The following is a 21,031-nucleotide window of genomic DNA, read 5'->3' on the forward strand; positions in this document are numbered from 1 at the left end:
GTTCCCAAGAATGAATGTGTGTATGTTTGTGTGTGGGTTCATGTATATTAGTCACCACTGAGGGCTGGGGATTAGGTAATAATGATCACAGAGATGTTGTGAAACTCAGAGCAGTACTTATGTTAAGCTGAGGGCCAATCTATCACTCTGGCATTTAAATGTATGTTTATGTTCATATAATGTTCCCCTCTTGTTCGCTGGAGTCCAAACGGGATACCTGCATCAATGTAGGTCATACTTGTTTTTAGCATGTTCTCTTTTAATGCATTTGTGCACTGTACTACTTAGAATAATACTTTTGTTGTGTGTGTGTGTGTGGGGGGGGGTTGTGGGGGTGTAGGGGCGGGCTTATTGACTTCAGTAACATTCACAGGGAGACTTGGTCACACCTAGAGATCTAACCAGCTCAGCCTCGCCTCTGTGATTTACAAGCATGACTGTCTAATTTTGTTCCAGTGGGGAACAGGACCAAAGGGAATGTTCTCTCATCCTCTCTTTCATCAGTCTTGGATAAAATCTTCTATTAATCTCTATAAACGGTTTCAAAATGCTTCTTACTAATGAAATGTCTTATCTCACTGTTTTTGTGCATGTGTTGAATAGCCTACCAAGTACAATAAAATTCTAGTGAAGAGTAAAACATTTTGTACAGTTGTTTCTTTTTTGTGATTGTCCTTGTTTGTAAAGGTGTGTGCATGCATATCCTAATGTTTACCCAAATGCATTATTATCTGTGAACAAATCAGTAGTTTTGTTAAAAGACCTACTGGAAATAATACAGCTCTTATATGAACATCTTAATGTGATTACACGACTCCTATAATTAGTTTCTTGAGGTTGAGGAGAATCTACTTTTTTTTTTCCCCAAAGAAAGGAAGGATGAGGATGTTGTGCCATGCAGAATATATCTTCTATTCTTTTATGAACACCCTCTAAGGAAAGGGTCTGGGGGTCAGCATTAAAGGGGCTGGTGCCAAGTCCATTTTAGCCCTGCTTATATCAGCAAGCTCCTGGCACACATGCATGCATACATGCACACAAACACAATCGCTTGCTGTCTCTTCCCCCATGGGAAATCCCAGCAGCCATGCCAATCCAGCAGATGTTCCTAAAGTGCAGGCATCTTGTAAACACCATGAAATGTATTAGAGGCTAATGTAGTGCTTGCTGACAGAGTTCTTCAACACAAGATTTGATTTACCACCTGCTGCTCACACATTCTGTACATAACACTGGCACTGAGGTCTCACAGGATGAGAGGGGTTTGCATGTGACAGCCAACAAAGTAACTGAGGCTCAATTGTAGAGTAAAATATAGAAATAATTCAGGCCTCTACAAATGTAATGACTTATAGCTCCACATTGGCTCAGAAAAACAAACAAACTAAGAAATGAAGGTGATACTGCTATGTCCTTATGTGTATAATATGTTATTACATGAACACAAACTTTTGCATATAACCTAAAATGTGAAAGGCATTTCTTAATGAATTTACAATCAAAAGAGTTTTAATAGATTACTGGCTGATGATAATAATACCGTATTATCTGTTTTTCTGAGAATATCCACTTCCCTCACTGTACATCAGTCTATAGAGGGAGCCACTGAAACTTGCTGATGGTTTACTGCACCCCGGTGAGAGAAAAGCCCGGAGTCAACCTGCCCGGTACACCGCCCCCCAGTGTGTCATACTGTACTAACCGCATGTTCATCATTTAAGCGCTGCTTGCACTCCGCCAAGCATCTGACATCCACTGCACCGTTTGCACGATAAAGGCCACCCTGCTTCGCGCACAGTCGGACTTGCAACAACAAAGACGCCGGGGACGTTTAGTTCGGCTTGCCGGGAGAGTTTGGATATCCGCAGGTAACTGCAGGTATGTAGCTAAGACATCACGGGATGACGAAGCACTTGCACACATCGTTCTTACCAACAATGAAATCAATTCATCGAATGTGAAAAATGTTAAGCTGTTGAAACAAGTGAGTAAAACTCCGGTGGCACTTGTTTCTCTTGCAGTTCGCTTGTTTCAGGGAGTTGTCCAGTAACAAGTGTCAGGATCTTGAACTGTGATGAACAAAGCAAAATCAAGAATAGACACGCACGTTACCGTGTGATTAGGCAGCTTGTGTGAGGAAAGACGTGTATTTGGCAGGTACAAAATATTAATCAACCCGAGGTCTGCGTGCCTTCATTTTCATAACCCCGATTGGCACAGAGGGGGCATGTTTACGCACGATCTTTACGCGTGTTACGCACTAATCCTTTAGGAAAGAAACGACAGAAAAAACACTCGGTTGAAGTCGGAGATTTACCTGGAGCGGTGCCAACATAAACAACACGTCAGCAGGGGGAAATGTTGGGACTCGTTGAGTAATGCCATCAGTAATGTTATAATTGATACTAAAAATCGTAGGCATGTCAGGCAAAAATGGTCCTGCACACTCAATCCACTTGACGTCTCCGCATCCCGTTACAGTACTTCTCCGACGTTTGGTCGACATGCTGGGGATCTGTGTGTGTCTTTGTGCGGTTTTTGCACATGTTCTCTCTCAGGAGGCTGAAGAGCCGGTCTCTATTACAGTGAGTAAGCGTACCTTTTTTCTACCTGTCAGTCTGTGTTTAATACAGCCTGACATATGCATGCTGCTCAGTTTTTTCATTTACTGATGTACAGCTCGAGAGTTCCTGAAAGGATACTAAACAATGCGTTGTTGTATGTCCTTCACAGTGCACAGAGGGTTATGAGTACGACAGAGTCAGAGAGCAATGTAAAGGTGAGAAATTACACATTTATGTAGCTTTTTATACTCCTGTTTAAAAAAAAAAACGTTTTTCCATGTAAGCTTAATGCAAGTTGTACTTTATCCAAATACAATAATAGCATAAATAGCATATCTGCAATCTTTCTTTCTTTCTTTCTTTCTTTCTTTCTTTCTTTCTTTCTTTCTTTCTTTCTTTCTTTCTTTCTTTCAGACATTGATGAATGTGCCTTGTATGACGACGCATGCAAAGGAGGGATGCAGTGTATCAACCACTTTGGTGGATACCTCTGCCTTCCAAAGAGCGCCGTCATCTATATTAGTAAGGACGGTGAGCAGGTGCCGTTGCCAGACAATCCTGTCCCTGCTGTCCCACCAGACCAGCCTCAGCCCCCGAGGGGTCCTTCTCAAAGCATTCGGTGCCCACCAGGACATGCTGCAGATGAGCAGAACTTCTGCAAAGGTAATATCAGCAGCCCAGAAACTTTTCCCCCTCTCTCCCTGTACAGATATATGATTGTGGGAGGTACCATGAAAAATTGGCTTCCTTTTTTGTTTTAAAGTGCTTTACAGCAACACATGGTGTAAACACACGGTTATCTCAGGAAGTGGTGCTGACATACTCCTCAAGAGAGAAATTGGCTTCTGTCAGCAGCACTAGAGGTGTAACCATGAAATAAAGTCCAGAGGTTTAAAAAGGATGGTTGCCACATTATTTTCAAGAGTTTTTAAATCTTCCAGAATATTATAGGTCTTTGTCCTTTGTGAGACAGATTACATCCTAAAAATATAGATACACTTTCAGCCACCCCCCTTTTTCTAGCTGCTGTGTTCTGCAGTGTAGTGGCAGAATTGTTTTTCAAAGTGTTTTTATCTCCTTAAAAAGAGCAGTATGCTCTTTTTACACTTGGCAGGGCTACGCAGGTATTTGATAATTACTTGCTAACGACTTTAGAGCCCCAGTAAGCTGAGAGCTCAAAAGGTGAACTGTTCATCCATCTGTCTGACAGTCATCAACAGCTTAACTATGCATAGCTGCCAGATGTGTTGCAAGCTTCTCATTTTTTTGTTGTTTTTTTTCCACTCTGATGTCATGTTTTCAAAACCCTTTGGTTGCTCGCAGCGTGATGTTTTTGGCCAGAGTTCAGCTTCTTCCTTAAATTCTTCTTGTTTTGGGTGTTGAAGTCCTGCGCTTCGGGGGGGAAATCAAGCCGCTTTTGTAAAATTCTGGTGAGCTATGTGCTCACATGTACCCCTTACAGCTACAGTAGATATCCCCTGCGCCTTTACTAGGTTGTGGTTTTGGTAGCTGCGCAAAGACTGCGTGGGTGTGATCTTGTGTTTGAGAAAAACTCTTTGATCTTCTCAAATAGGGAGTGGTGGGAGATTCATTCTTTGTCTCACTAACACACACACACACACACACACACACACACACACACACACACACACACACACTAGTGCCCTTAATTGTTACTTTGTGCCACACAGAAGAGAGAGAATATTTGAAATCATTTGTAACCCTATACAGTACATCTAGTTACCATCTGTCTTAATGTGTGAGAGTTAAGTGGAAAAGACGCCCCTTTATAAATCTAATGCAAAAACAAAGTGCAGTAAAGTACAGTACATATGTTCAGTGATTAAAAACTCCTCTCACCATGTGGTGTGTGGCTGTGTGGTGAGGTTTGCAGTCGTAGCGCTCCAGTGAAAGTAACAAATTTGATTTTACACCTGGGACAAAGATATGTGTGAGGTGCTTTATGTGTTTCTCTGAATTGGAACCCAATTAGGGTTTATTAGAGTGTAAAACATGGCAGCATATCAGTTAAAGTAACCACATAAGCGAGCTGGCATGGGTATAATACCTATTCACTGGTGAGCTGTTTCAGTGCATGGGCTAAACAATGATAGGCTGTTGCTGTCAGTGTTATTGCTTTGAAATGACTGCAGTTTTAACTGGAAGGCGTCTCATGCTGTTATGTGGGCGTATATTTTCACTGCTCGAATGATATAATCCATGTTTACATCAGTCTCCAGTTTCTCTGTCATTACAGTTAACAGAGCTACAATGAGCCAATTGTTCTTGGACACAGAATTATCTTTTCGTTTTTGCACTGCAGCAGCCTTTCCGAACAGCTACGTACATATCTTGCTACCAAAGGAATTCCCATTAGCTTTCAATGGGGGAAAACCTCAGTGTATCAAATAGCGCTTACATCAGGCTCCTTCCCTGCAAACTCACCACTCTGTGGAGGAAACCTGGAGTGCAGAGTCAGATAGGGCAAAGGGGACGATGAAAGGCGGACACTGACTAAATAACCACAGAAGTGCCGGAGCACTGACCAAGCCAGGTTGCACCAGCGTCATGGGTTGTGCAGCTGCTTGCTGTTTCAGTGACTTACTGCTGAGTGTGTGGCGAATAGCAGAGAGGTCAGCTACCAGCGCTGCAAAAAAATGAAGCCAATTTTCCACAGCGCAAATGAAACTGAAAAAAAAGGAAAAGCTTCTCTTAAGTGCGTTATTCTTTATGCTGATTAAAAGCAAAACAGACCACAGAATATATAACACTCTTCAACCTCGTGTTTTTGTTTGATTTGCAGCTTGAGCAGTCATCCCTGTGCGGAAAACTGTTTGCAAAAGGGGGCTATAAAGCCCTTTGGTCCTGAGTGAGAACAGAGGCTTAAGCGTGTGTTGTTGTTGTTGTAGTGACACAGTATAGGGGAACTTGGCACCTTTCTCCAGCCAAGCAGAGAAGCTGTGAACCTTGACTATATGTATGACAGCTTAATGATTCCTCACGTTTCCACGACCTCCACCCACCCTCCAAAAACATACAACATACATTCACTTGTGTACCCCGCCAGGTGATGCCTCCAAGTGAGATCACTTCCTCAGACAAATGACAGCTGAATCGGTCATAAATCAGGAGAATAGTGTGAAGCTCTTGTTTCTAGATTCGTTAAAGCATACTGTATGACAATACACCCTCACAGTTTAGAAATCCCAGCTTAACTGCATCTTCAGTATAATCTTTGACAGATAATTATACCTTATGTCTTTGCGGGTTGTGTTATTCTCCTCGCAGGTCTTAAGTTTACATACTTTGGCTGGTGCCTATTTATTTTTCATCTCTAAATTAGATACTCATGAGCTGCAGTATGAAGCAACATGCCACTCCTGTTTACCTGTCTGGTTTCTTGAGGTCATGTAGGCCACATTACCACCTGCATGCCTGACTAATTTCAGCTTTGCCTGTACGCTCTTCACCTGCAGTGGCCGGAAATTTTTCCTAAATATGTTCTATTAAGGCCGTTAAGCCCCGCATGACGGAGAACTTGTGTATTTTTCCGAACAAGGCCAAGCGCATGCAATAACATTTTTCCACACAGATGCAATGCACTTGGGAGGAATATCTCTGGAATGTTAGCCGTGGTTGTTTTTTCCGTTTGCTCCCATCTTTTGTGATGGTAGGAATTACTCACCACCTTGACAGATAAGCATCGGATCGATCTGCGAGGAGCAGGAATGCAGGGAGCGGAGCGAAGAAAGAGAGCCCAGCGGTTGCAAAGCACAGCGTAACGCTGCCAACAGGCTTCACTATTTGACCTTTACAGTTAATTCCTACAGTTCCACTTATTGTTGGCTCATCCTCGCATGTGCAGTTGATGATACAAGCCCCAACCATGAGCCTTTGCCATGCCATGGACAATGTAAAAAGATGTGAAGTTAAACAGATTGCTGTAATGCTTTTCTTCTTTTTTTCCTTCTCAGGAAATTCCTTTAGATGTTATCTTGTTAGTGTTTGTTTCCTCTCCAAAAATAAGCGACAGAAATTTGGAAAACGTTTTGTTTTTGTTTTTGTATTTTTTTCACAGAGAATGAAGCCTTCAACTCTAAAATTAAACGGATACAGTATACGCCAGATGTTAGATTAAAACATTATGCAGCAATTTTGTTGCTTAGCAGGAGGACGCTGGATCAAACACAAAAGATTTGTTTAATGAAAACATACCCGCTTTTGTTTACTCAGGCAGTAAGACACCTGAAGCACACCTTTGTCCCCGTTGAACCTATCTATTACCAGCAAAGCTCATACCTTCCACCTGTTCCCAAACTCGTGATTTGCGCTCGTCTGCACGATGCTGCTATTCTAGCGCCCTGTGATTTTACTGCCCGGCTCTTTTGCACCTGTTACACTGCAGCTGCACCTTCGGGCTCTTGAACTGCACATGCTTTCTGGGTCAAAAATAGTTTGTTGTTGCGATAGATTAGATGGGTGAATTACCATGAAATTTGGTACAGACATTTTGCTCCAACTTCCTGTCAGGATGAGCTGTAATAACTTTGGCATTTCTGTTACAGTTGCAAGTGTTTCCTGGATGTACAGCCTTACAGAATTACAGAGTCAGGCTCTAAATGGATTATTTAGTGTTGAGCCATTGAATACTTTATTCACTTCATATTAGCTTTATGATTATTTGTATATTACTCTGCAAAGGTCTTGAGCCAACCCTCATTTCTTAGTATTTTCCTAGAAAAAAAGGAAATAGGTGTATATTCTTTATCTGCTTGCATAGTGCTGTATAGAGGGAAAATATGACTTCTTCTGGAAGTTGAGTGACAACTGAAGTCAATTTGTTCCCTAGAGATGAGATCAGTCCTCCAGCTCATGTTACTGCTCTACATTGGGCAATATCCTGGATATAAGCTCAGCGAATCAGCACCTGGCTATTAAGTAAGAAGTAATGTCAGAATTGAAATGGCAAAGGCAGTTTTGAAACCATGAAATACTGTGTCCACCAGAGAGATCTTCCATGGCCACAATATGTGTAAGCCAGGTAATTTATGTGATCTGCACAAAACTTTCACAAGTTATGTTTCAGAGTCAGCAGAAGTGATTCAGAGATGCTCGATTTCTGACAGTTAAAGCTCACTTTCCATTAGAAAACGGTGCCAGGAGGCCTGCTGATGTTGCAACTTCTCAGCCTCGGATAAATGACACAAAGCTCCTTTAACAGTGTTTCTATTTCTCGATCATAGAAACAATTTAAACAGCTACAGCCTTAGTTTTGTCCCCCCCCCCCCCCCCCCCTTTCTCCATGAAAAATAAACACATGGAATCTAAAAATACACTTTGCAGAATGATTTCCAGCCTTTCTATCTTTTAATGGGTATACCATGGTGACAGTATTTCATCAGCTTCCTTACGCTGCCAGAGAGTGTCTTTCAGCCTCTGTGAATATAATCAAACCATCATGCAGGCAGCCCTGTTTTTGGCCTCAGCCGTGTTGCTGTACAGTATGTTGTTATTGCTTATGGTTTGCTACTGGCTCCTTGCTGCCATCACATCAACAATGGCAGAGAGGAGAAAAGGGGGAAGCAGCTTTGCCGTGCCTCCTCGGTGCAGGCGCTTAATGTTGTTGTTATTATTCTCCCTGAGGTCGGTGCCTGTCCAGTGGCCAGATGCTTCCTCCTCTGATGTGCTTACATGTGTTGATCTTTCCGTTTACCTCATGATGGAAAGGGACACAGGGCTGCTATAAATCACTTCTTCGCTCTCAGCTGGTTGACACACACATGCAATCGCGAGCCATGTTTAACGCACTTTTTCTGCTTTTCTTCGAATGATCCCGCTGTTATTTTGAACATGTTTTTTTTTCCGTTTTTGCAGCTTTACTCCTTCGGTGTCGGAAATTACCTTTAAGGGCTGTAAATGACTGCAGCCCAGCTCCTGGCATGTCAGGCGAGCAGAGCGACTGATCTTCTTCGCGCTGAAAAGCAGCAGAATTGCTCAGCACTTCTTTTTTTTGGTTGTTTTTCTAGACATTTTCAGAGTAACAGGAAGGATTATTATCAGTAGGGAATGCGGCTGGCACACTGGACGGATTTTCAAGAACGTCAAGAGCGTGCCCGACCTTTACAAACGTGTGGAACAAACTCACAAATCAGTTAGTGAGTGTCAGCATGATTAAAACTCCCGTTTCTCCTGAACAATGAGAGCGATGAGAGGGGAATCTTGGGAGTGGTGCTATCAGCAAGAGCATAGAAATATTTCATGCCCTAATACGGATGAAAATACACGGAATATATGATTTTAGTGTCTTGAATTCTTTGATTTCTTATCTGCTTTGTGTTTGGACTTGCTTTGAAAGGGGAACACCACCACTCCCATTCGTCCTGGGGTTGCATTCAAGCCAGCGATAGCTGCATTTCACACTGCATTGCAGAGAGAACTATACACAAATGAAACAATGTGCCGTGCAGCGAGGGATGATATTACAATAGATGGTGTATGACATGCTGATAAATCTGACATTGTAAAATTTTATGGGCTATTAACATCACACATCTTGCCCCCTGCTTGCCCAAAGATTGAATTATCCAATAATCAGAGGGAAACAGAGATGCTGTCCAACAGCAGGATGGCTCCAACTGTTTTGTTTTTTGGATCAGCTCCTGCTTTCCATTGCAGTGGTTCAGTGAAAACAAGATTAAACGCTCTCAAGTGATAATTACAACAAGCCCTATCATGTCAGTATAAATCTGGAGCACGCCACACATTGTTCTGAATTCAAGCCAAATAAATTTTAGGCCCCCATTTTGGATATATATTAATTTCCCCCCCACTAAAACTCATATATACACCTTTTTAGAGTGCATCACTCCATTCCATAAAACATGAGCAGCTCTAAAAAAGGCCATTTAATGAGCACCTCAAACAGGACCTCCGATGCACGCACACCCACTCATCCATAAACACACACATACACACACTCACATTCTTTGAGCTGCCGCCATTCCCGTTACTCCCCCAGCTCCCACAAGGCATTTAGAATTAATCTCCTTGAAAAGCAAGGAGGTTTTAACTCTGACATCACATATGCACACACGGCCATAAATCTAACTTCAAATCTTAAAAAAAGCCAGTTTTTGTTTAAAAAAAAAAAGCCTCCACCCTTTTTCTTCATTCTTTCCTTCCACATCTTCCACTCTCTTGCTGGACAGCCTTATCTTTCCCTGTGATGTTACAGCAGGCTCGCTCTTGGAAGAAACTTGCAAGCTATGTTGAATAAACGTTGACAAAAATCTGACCTCGGGGAACAGTCACTTCTCCCCACACGCAACACATCATCACATTGTTGCAGTTTTCCTGTCGAGTGTGCAGCATGGCAAACTGTGGAGACTTTATGGGACCTAGGAGCCAGCCAATGTGGGATAAACTCCCCCTCCACCCCCACCCCCCCCCCTCCAAACACACCCACACGCACATGCTTACACAAAGTTTTGGGGAACTTTGTATTGGCAGCTCCTTAAAGGTTTAGTGACAAAGTAGCAGTTACCACAAGATATTCCTGTGAATGAACCTTTGGATTGTGTTCAGCACATATGCTTTTATTTAGACCTCTCCAAGCTTTCTTCCAGGAGAGGGAAGATGACTCTGACTTTTCCGCACACAGAATTTTCATAGGAGCTACACTGTTCACATTCAAACTACTTAGTCATATCCATTTACTAGAAGAGTTCATGGTCTCTACACCTTGCTGAGGAAAATGCTGGGACACAGATCAAACATATGTTCTGTACACCCCTGACACCTTGTTCATTGATTTAGGTAGCCAGAGCCACTCTGACCAACAGTGGCATAGATGTTGCTGGACTCATGCCAGCTAAGTCGCACTAAAATGAGTCCAAATGCACTGATGTAATTCCGGTTGGCAGCAGAACATGAGCAAATGCTGCTATCAGGAGTGGCCATCTCGCCTTGAAGCTGCTGGCACATGTGGAGCAGCTCAGGCTCAGATTTGTCCTGAATTAAGTCAGAAGAAAGTCAACATTAAGTTCAGTCAGAGGTGCTCATTCTGCCCATGAGCACTGGCTTATCCCCTGAAGTTAGTTTGTGAACTGCTGTTATGATTCTAGTTTAACATTTTGGCGCTAATGTCACATTATTTGAACATGAAAGTAGTTCTAATACTGGCTAGCTGCAGTGGTTAGCTTTGTATGGTCCTAAGTCACTTTGATGTTAAATACAATGCCGATATTAACAGGCTTTCCATAAAATATATTTCCCATTAAATACTGAACAGCGACTGCTTTGTTAGTCACAGTGGCTGTTCCCTTAATTTCTTATAATGTTAAACTCTAATACACTCTCAAACAAGGATCTTTAAGGAACTATTAATAAGAATCTAAGCACTCCAAAATACATATGCAATACATTTAATGTGCCGTGGCAATAAGAAAAAATGGGGGCGTTTTAGTCTGTGGTTTTCTGTCCGTGGCATTTCTGATACATACAGTATATGTATACAACAATCATCAATACAACAACATTAACAAAAGAGATAATGTGCTTCATCCACATTCAAAGATGACCAAAGTATACATTTGAAAACCCATAAACAGGTTAAACATTGCATGGAACTATGTGTGTACAGAAATTATATGCACGTCCTAGGGCCCCCAGTAAGGAACTACAGACATGTTTGTGCACACCATATAATAGTTATAAAATACAGAACAACATTTCCTTATTTAATCATTGTGGATTCACTGTTTGCAAATGATATACTGTAATATCCAGTAGGCATCCCCTTGGAGAAGTTTCAGTTCAAGTTTGCAGGTTCCTCTACTCAAAGTAGAGTATTTTAATACGGCAGTCTGTAGGTAGGTGATTAACTCACTTTTTGAGCCAGCTTCAAGTGGTCAATTGAGGAACTGCATGTTTCAGGCCTGAATATTAAACCTTTGGGTCTGGGGATGCAGTGTGGACCAATCAGAAGGAGGTTAAACTGTGAACTGATTTGCTATTATTATTTATTAATGTTCAAATGATTGTAAAAATAATGGCATTGCCAGTTTGTGTTTAGTTCTAAGCAAACACAGCTATGCTTTTGCAACTTGAGTGAATCTGTGTGGTGACGTAGCAAGTTGCCGTATTTACACGCAGAGCATTTCACTGATATCATGGATTTGTTGATGTCTGGCGGTAGGGTAGCGTGAACACACAAGACTGCTTTTTCAGACTTGTATTGTCTGAATCTATTATATAGCCAGAAGGCAAGGCATTTCCAGTCTAAATGAATCACCAAATACCTCCAGTAAGTAGGTGTGGTTATGAGTCACAGGGACTTGATCCTGGCTTCTGACTGCTGTCTTCTGTCTAAGTAATTGTTGACATTTGTTCAGACGTTTTCTTTGTGCCGTACATATGCAAGATTACATTTCCATTATTTCTCTGACACCCACTTCAACCTAATTTTTCTTGCACAGTGTTGCTACTTTGCATATTTACCTGTCAAGGCTCGTAGTTTGCCATCAACCCGCTACTTAGCACAGGTTTCAACAGTATAGCAAGGTGATTGTTTTTCACTCCATCCATCCATTTTCTTGGAGCCTATCCCAACTGCCACTGAGCAAAAGGCAGTGTACACCTTAGGCAGGTCACCAGATAACCATTCAGCTTCATGGTTTTAGACTTCAGGAGGAAGCCGGAGTACCCAGAGAGAACTCATGCAAACCCCAGCTGGCTGCCAGGTTTAGGCTATATATTGTTCCCAGTATTTATACCCATCACCTTTGGATCTTTGTGGTAATACCATTGGTACTGGTATTACCACAAAGATCAAATGTTTACATACATTGCATGTGTGAAATCTTCTGTTCATAATCGGTTGAGTTAGATTTCTTTTACAGGTTAAACCTGGATGCTGCACTAGCAGTGACAGAGGCATTGGAATATAATGACAATAGTGTCATTGAGCCTTTGAGTTGGGATACTGGGACAGTATCCCAAAGTGTGATACTGAGCAATCCCGGCACTTGGTTTCTTGCTGACATTTGGTGCTGTTTTCGAATGTCTTTTCCTAGATGTCTTTCAAGCCACATCAGAACACAGATTTTCCAGAGCAGCACTGCTTTCATCTTTGTCCTCTACTAAGTGGGTCAATGAGCAACAATCCTTATGTGTGCATTCCACACTTTATGCAGTTTGCACCTGTTGTCTCTAAGGTGGACCTTTAGATAAGCCCTGCTTTTGTCCCTAATGTACTTCATCCTATCACTGCGCCCCCATAGAGCTGAGAACCTTTCAGCCCTCTTCCCTTTCTTTCCTTTAGGGAGTGAAGACAACTTACCTTCTGTCTGGCTTTTCTTTCACGGGCTCTTGCGCAGCAAATCAAGCCAATTTCTCACCGGCATCAGTCCCATTCATTGAGGAAGCTGTGGGGCTGGAATATAAGGCATTTGAGGCACTCAGGGAAGGGCATGATCCTCTTCAGGTCTATCGCATGAAACATTTCCAGGGAAATATGAGTTGAATTATTTGTTCAACAGAACTTTTAACTGTCCTGCACTGATTTGAATGTGTCGACTGATCATTTATTCTGTTTTTCAGTTGTATTTGATTTTTATCTAAAGACTGCAGGGAGGTTATTAATGTCATGTTTTCTAGAGGACACAGTGCAACTATAGGTTTTTCGTATAGCTTTACACCTTCCAGGCTCTTGTGACTACTGTTAAGTTACACACGTGCCAAACAGCAATGCAGTAATAGTACCCTCTTCTTTTCCCCTTGTGTGTGGTATTGGGGATAACTGTCTGTCATGCTGTTAAACCAATTCCCAGTGGCTGTCTGCATATGATGGGTTGCATCAGACCACCCAAGAGGCCTGCTGGTGGGCCTCAGAGATGAGAGTATACACCATTGGCATATTAATAGTTTGTGTGCGTGTGTGTGTGTGTATGTTGGGAGGTAACCATGAGAAAAGCCTTTTTTAAGCAGATCTGGCTCTGAACTATCCAAAGTTGGAAATGTGTTCGTAGAATCAGCATTAAACGTAGAATCGTCTCATATTTTGGAGGTTTAATCAGTTCTTTAAAGTGTTATACATGATGTTCAGAACCAGTGGATGTCACACTAGAGCATCAGCCTTAAAACAAAAGAACCAAAACTGACTTTGAGCTCTTTTTGTAGCTCTTTATGCCTCAAAATCTAGACAGTGATACCTCTGCTCCTTATCTATGCCAGAAAGGCGCTTTTAGCTTTTGTTTCTTCCGTAGAGTAAACTCTGGAAAGTCGCCTCTGGAAGCTGAACACCGCAGCCTGCACTTTGCCATCTTCCTTTTACCACACAGTGTGGGAGGTCACGTTCTCATCCTCCTTATAAACACCAGGAAGGCCTACAGTTTCAAGGGAGGCACTCACATGTATTAACATGCACGTGCGGCCAGAGCTGCTACCAAGACATTAAACAGAGAAGCTCAGATTACAGCTCATGCAGATTGTACGTATGACAACATTTATTTAAGACATCTTGGAGGTAAATGTGGGTTTGTCATTTTTGGGTTTGCGCTCCTGGAATTCATTCTCACCCCCTTTAAAGCTCGCCGTACTTTTATCATCTCACTACATGTGAATTATGGGTTGAGAAACAGAAAGTGAATGTGTTTGGGTCTGTTTTAAGTTGATGGATGTCTGTTGAGAGAGCAAAGCTGTCACGGCTGGCGGAGGGAGCCGTGTGGTGTGGAGGAAAAGGAGGACCCAAGATGCAGCGAACTGATGACAGAGTGATGTTTATTTACAAGGTGGTGGTGGTGGCAAAAACAGGCAACTCAACATGAGCAATTACAAACCTAAACTGGGAGAAACTAAAGACAAACCTGAGACCATACAAAAGGGGTGCGGGGCAGAGAGACGCAGAGACAGGAACGAAACACCATAGAATGCAGAGCTACACGGAGGAACGCAGTGATACATGGATGAACGCAGACGAGCCGACGAGGAGCACAGGCAGACACCAACTATAAATACACACACCAGGTAATGAGGAAATGGCACACAGGAGGGGACACAGCTGGAACTTAATGGGCATAACGAGACACAGACCTACAAAGTAAAACAGGAAATCTAGAACCCGAACCGGACACAAGGGGGGAGGACACAGAATAACTAGAACAGAGGGAAATAGTCACAAAACACAAAACGCTGGGTCAACGACCCAGGACCATGACAAAAGCGTTATGGTAGACAGCACATGACTTATCAGTAGAGGTGTTTCTCCCTCTTTCACACACACACACACACACACACACGCATGCATACTTCCCTCTTCAAATAACTGTCTTGTTAGTTAAAGATATGATCTGTGTTTTTCCCCTCACCCAGAGCTGCTCGATAAAAGCCGTCTTTATGTAATCGCCTGCTCTCTGTGTGAACATGTGTGTTTATGCCCATGTGTGTAATGTGATGGTGTCAGTGGTCACACATTTTGCTGCCTGTGGAAAACAGTTTACACATCACAGAGCTCATGCGGTCCAGGCACGTCCCTTTGCTTTGTCTTCCATATGTTCTTGTATAATTGACTGCATGCAGCTTTGTCTCAGTTTGTGTGTGCATGTGTGTGTGTTTTTTGCAGACATAGATGAATGTGTGACAGGCAGTCACAGTTGTGGTCCCGAACAGGTGTGCTACAACACCAGAGGCTCCTATATGTGCCAGTGTGCTCAAGGTTACCAAAGGAATGGAGACCTCTGTGTCGGTAAGTCTTTATTATATAAAATGCTTTTTTATGTGATTTTTATTAACCGATTTAAACTTGTTCTGCATGACTCTTGTGTACCCCCAGACAGAGATGAGTGTGCCACGACCCACTACTGCATGCACAGGTGTGTGAACACCCCGGGCTCATACTACTGTGAGTGCAAGACAGGTTACAAGCTGGTCAGCAACAACCACAGCTGTGTTGGTAAGCCACTGAAAATCCATGCTGTGTGTGTGTGCATCGTTTTCTCATTTGCAGAGGCATCAATATCAAGACTTTGTACTTTTGTAATGTATATAATAAAAGCTATCAAGCTGACCTTTAATAGCACTTAAAACTATAGCTACTCCTCCAGACAATCAATAATCAGTAGAGGTGGCTCGGGCATCTGACCATCTCCTGGCTGTCTCCTGGGTGATTGTTTTTGGGGATGTCGTCCTAGAAAGACGACTGAAAAGACATCTTTACATCTCACAGCTGGCTTGGGAACACCTTGGTGTGTGTGTGTGTGTGTCCCAGAAGAGCTACAGGAGGTGGCTAGGGAGAGGGAAATCTAGCCATCTCTGCTTAGATTGCATTGCTGCCCCCTTGACCTTGAACTGGATGAGTGGTTCTTCTAGACTGATCAATTTAATAGATGTTTAATATAAATATACGGCTAATAATGACCTAAATAAAGTTAGGTAACTAAGTAGATGTGAGTAGAAGAATGAGTTAGCTACCAAAGTCCAGTGTTCACACTGACTGGGTTTGTCTCACTCCTCAGTTTTTTGACATGCAGACCCTTGGAGGAAGTCACCTCAACCAAACAAAAGGTGCAAGCAACCTGAATCCACACTGTAAATCTCCTGAAGTCAAAGGAAGCTGTTGAGTGTGTCACAGAGATGTTTATCTCTGAAGCATATTTAGAAAACCTGTGACTGGCTGCCAGCTCCTATCTATGCAGAAACATGTGTATGTGATTTAACAAACACACATACGCAAGCTGAAACATGTGTAAGTCTGTTTCTGTTGAGCGTGTGCAACAGTGCAGACTGTATCAGTCTTTCTGCCTCTTTTGAACTGAACTGATTTAGCGATTACAAGTTTATGACAGTTCAGATCTGCTATCTTCTGGGAAATTTCCAACTCTGCAAAGAAAAAAATGGTCAGATTATTTGACAGGTTATGAAAATTACTTGATTTGGTAAAAAGTGTCATGAAGTGTAGGATTGTGGACCCAAATGCAGTCAACACAGAAGGATAGTTAACAGACCAAGACAAGGTCGGGTGGGAAGAAAGCACTATTTACAAACAAAGGAAAACCAGGAGCCTGGACGCTGGAGGGTAACAACTAGAAGGTGAAGATAAGATTGTGTCCATACACTGTACTCTTTGTAAAACCCCTTCTTTTGTTTTAGATGTGAATGAATGTGATGCAGAAAGCCCCTGTCATCACCACTGCTACAACCTGATTGGCTCCTTCCTTTGCCAGTGTGACCAAGGCTACGAGCTGGCTCAAGACACGGTCTCCTGCCAAGGTGCACACACATGCACACTACGTGCATAAATGTAACCATCCACATGCAAACACGTTCCCGGTTGTTAACGCACACTGACTTCAGAGCCTGACTTGTTCTACTCATTGTCTACTTTTGTGTGTGCATGTTTTCTGCGCAGATATCGATGAGTGCGGTTTGTCCAGCTACATGTGTCAGTACCAGTGTGTTAACAATCCAGGAAGTTACTCTTGTGAGTGTCCACAAGGATATCAGCTCCAGGCAAACCGGTTGTGTCAAGGTATGGCAGTCCACCCCTTTCCTTCCTCCCATAAATCAGTTTTTTATTTACTTTTTGTGTTCATTCGTTTATTATCTATCTCATACCCCGGTCTCTGTTTTCCAACACAACAAACTTCCTCTACATAAACTCTTTGAGGATAACTGGTGGTTATTCTTCCTGTCATCATCTGTTTAACCTCTAAAGCAGACCTTAAAGCCACCAGTACTGTCATGGAAAGAATGCCGAGGTTAGGCAAGGCAAACGCACAAACTTCGTGTTGCCTTGCTAAGCCACCTCTGTGAATTTATATGCATGATGTTGGTTTCTTGAAGTGGATTTATTTGAAGGTCCGGCATGTTCTCAAAGGGAGAGCTGTTATTTTTTCCTTTCCCCCTCAGTCAGGTGCAAGCTTTATAGATGGAGCCATGAATCTAGCCTGTTGTGTCAGAGGGACGTTTTGGTGATGAATCCAGGTTGCTGTGCCAGAAATAGCCCTGCGGTTTGGGGCACACTTGATGGCTCTATTTTCATGGTACTGAACGGAAAGAGCTTTAGTTAGAGCTCTGTGGGGTTGCACAAGGGGCTTCCCTCCCTTATGGATCTGCGGGTTCCTTCTTCTGTGTCTCCACTGCCAAAACAAATGCTGCTGCAGCAAAAAACAAAAAACCAAACCTCTTGTACATAACCTGAACTTTGACTGTGCTTACACAGTTCTCTTTGAAAATGCTTTGAATTGTTATCCAACTATTTGACTTTTCACTTACTTTTCTCTCTGTCTCTCTTCCAATCATCACCAGACATAAATGAGTGCGAGACGGGAACCCATAACTGCCAAGATGATGAAATGTGCTGGAACTATTATGGAGGCTTCCGCTGCTACCCCAGAAACCCCTGCGAGCCACCTTACACCCAAACATCTGAAAAGTCAGTAAACATCACAGGCTCTTTTGATTCTCTCTCATTTGCACAAGAAGTTTCAAAAAGTCTGTCTTAATTTTTGTGTCTGCTTGCAGTCGCTGCATCTGCCGGGCTCAGACTGATTGCCAAGGTCTCCCACCATCAATTGTCTACAAATACATGAGCATCCAGGCAGAGCGGACTGTGCCAGCGGAAATATTCCAAATTCAAGCCACAAGCATATATGCCAACACACACAACACTTTCAGGATTAAATCTGGGAATGATGGAGGGGAGTTTTTCCTTCGGGTATGTTGATGGGGAAAAAAACAAAACAAAAACTGGGTAAAATAATTGTTACGATGCCTGTTGGCAAAGGGGACAAACTGGAGAACCCACAGCCTCCCTGATGCTTAGCAGTATCCACATTGATTCTCACCATCAGTTATCATAGTAACTAAAGCTGGTAGAAATTAACTACATTTTTCAATTGCAGTAGAAATCAGGACCCGTTATACAAGGCAATATGACTGTCTTCTTTTTTCTACTTTTAGTGAGTCTGTGAAAACTGTAGCTTCCATTTCCTGTTCTCAGCTGATAGGAGAGGGACTCAGTGTGATCTTAAAAAAGTTAAAAAGCCAACTTTCTTCGAGGTTCGACATGTTGTGCACTCAGAGATACTCTTCTGCTATAAGTGGTTATTTGAGTCACTGTTGCCTTCCTCTCAGCCAGAAATGGTCCGGCTAGGCTATGTGCCTACATGCATTGTGTTTCTGCCATGTGATTGGCTGATTAGATTAAGCAACCAGTTAAACAGGTGTACATAATAAAGTGACTGGTGAGTCTATATTACTAATGTAAAACTGTGTCAAAAAAGATACAATTTGCACTCACATGCTAACACACGGATTGATTGTACTTTCTGCAGCGTTCCACCAATGTGAGTGCCATGCTGGTGCTTACCAAGCCATTGACGGGCCCCAGAGAGTACGTCGTGGACCTGGAGATGATCACTCACCATTTGACCATGAACTACCGCTCCAGCTCACTGCTGCGGCTCACCATCATCGTAGGGCCCTACGCTTTCTGAGCGGCTCAGTTCCCAACAGCGCACACAAGTCTGTAAACATGGCAATGTAACACAGCAGATGCCTGTATCAGCATAACATACTTTACATTTTCATATACATTCAGTATATAATATAGGCTGTCTCAGTCTCAAACAGCAGCACAGCAGTTCCAGTTGCTCAAGTCAGACCACCTTCTGCTATAACATGACCACTGGGCATCTTTTTCTATCAAGGTGTTGATTAAGAAAGCACCAATCTTAAAACGTAGTACTTTTTCTTTAGTATTTTGAAAGATTAATCATTTTGACATAGTTTTGGAGTGCTTGAAGAATAAATGCAGTGTCTTCCCCATATCGTGATTGTCTCACCTTCCTGAAAAATCAGGAACAGAGCAGTGGCACTAAGGAAACGAGGCCTATAGGACACACAACCTAAACCTGATGGGTTTTTGATGGAGCTGCACCTTCATATATCCCTTTGTTCAAACTAGAATTGCATACAATAACTAGTGTGTGCCTCATTTGTAAGTAAGAAAGAAAAATCTATAGAAATGTACATGTACACGTATCCAGTATGAGCAGCTTTTGACCTTGTAAATCACATCCTCTGTTCTGTTAATTGTTAGGGGTTAGTACTGCTGCGCCCCGCTATTTGTGCAAGTTTCTGTATAGTTTGCCTCATGAGTAATAATTTCCAGAGGAGTCCAGGAACAGTTCAAAAGTGTAAAGGGAGGGAATTAGCCTGTAAGTTGAGAGAATACTTAACTTTATGTTACAGCAGGCCTACTCGTACAATTTACTCCCAGGAGTTAAGTCATGTACATACCTAGGTAACAAATCAGTGTGCTGACGTGTGAGAAGGTGTGAGTGTGTGTGTGTATGTTTGTGTGTGCGATTGCCTTTGTTTATGCATGCAAGCAAATGTAAGTGTGAAACGCAGAGGGGATAGAAAGGGAAAGAGTGAGAAAGAGCTTGTTCTCTGCCCCCGGGTTTGGTGGATGTGGTCGAGCTGTTTATGCGTTTCTGTGATACCATCCTAACAGCTTTCGGTCACAGAGGCAATAACAGAGGTTTTTGAACTCGAGAACACGTACAGGAAATGACAGTTTTCATAATACAACTTGGCGAATTGACCACTCGTTGGTGCCACAGTGATCCTCCAGAGGAACAGCTGGACTTTCTAATGTCAGTCCCAGTCAAAGAAGCCAGGCTGGCACCAGGCTGGCTTGCGTGATAAAGATAATTACAGTGTTTTGCCCTGTAGCTGGTTCATGTGCGACACAGGGGGATTATTAAAGTGTTAATACAATGCCACCAGACTTTTGGCAGAATGAGAAATCTTTCACTACCTGCTTTGCCTTTTATGATTCCACGTGTCCACTCTGGCTTATTGCTGAAACACTATAAACTGTAGATATACAGCACTGAAAACCGCATGGACAATCACCATGTTGTCACCAATCTGTAGGTATAGAAAGTTATCCAGCTTTTCCTAAAACCCTTTAATGTGGTTTCAGCAGTGATCATACCGTAGTGCCTTAGAGGTATAAACATGAAAATGTAACAGTAATCTTATCATTTATGCTGTCAAAAGAAAAAACAAGAAAAATGTTAACTTTCTTCCATGAGATGCCTTAATGTTTTTTTTCTTTTCTATTTAAATATATATTTTGTCATATGTACCTTATATTGATTGTACTCTGGAGTTTAAAAGTTATATTGTTGAATAAAATATGATGTATAAATTGGGCCAGGTTGTTCTCTCTTTTTTTGCCCAACAGCACAGAGGAACAGCTTTAAGATGTGTGAAAACTAATCGCAAGAGTCACGCACCAAAGTAAACATTTTCTGACTTCACATATATTGTAATGGAAAAAGCAGCGGCTGGATGAAATGCTCTGCTGCTCCCCTCGTGATTTAGGGAAAACGTGAGGATGATTTCATCTGAATTTAACAATGATAAATGCAGTGAACATGATGCCGTAGCCATCATAT

At 42.4% G+C, this 21,031-nt stretch overlaps 1 protein-coding gene across 1 annotated transcript; it reads left to right on the plus strand.

The window, feature by feature from the left end:
* The first annotated feature begins 1,631 nt into the window (after positions 1–1,631).
* efemp1 (EGF containing fibulin extracellular matrix protein 1) lies at positions 1,632–20,785 on the plus strand. Its single transcript, XM_082557038.1, has 11 exons — positions 1,632–1,878; positions 2,482–2,585; positions 2,734–2,779; positions 2,979–3,227; positions 15,184–15,306; positions 15,394–15,513; positions 16,710–16,829; positions 16,969–17,088; positions 17,868–17,994; positions 18,084–18,276; positions 18,896–20,785. The coding sequence occupies exons 2-11, from the start codon at positions 2,505–2,507 to the stop codon at positions 19,055–19,057; spliced, it is 1,341 nt and encodes a 446-aa protein (XP_082413164.1). The 5' UTR covers positions 1,632–1,878; positions 2,482–2,504; the 3' UTR covers positions 19,058–20,785.
* The last annotated feature ends 246 nt before the right edge of the window (positions 20,786–21,031 follow it).

This window comes from Aulonocara stuartgranti, assembly GCF_965226115.1.
Source record: "Aulonocara stuartgranti genome assembly, chromosome: 13".
NCBI lineage: Eukaryota > Metazoa > Chordata > Actinopteri > Cichliformes > Cichlidae > Aulonocara > Aulonocara stuartgranti.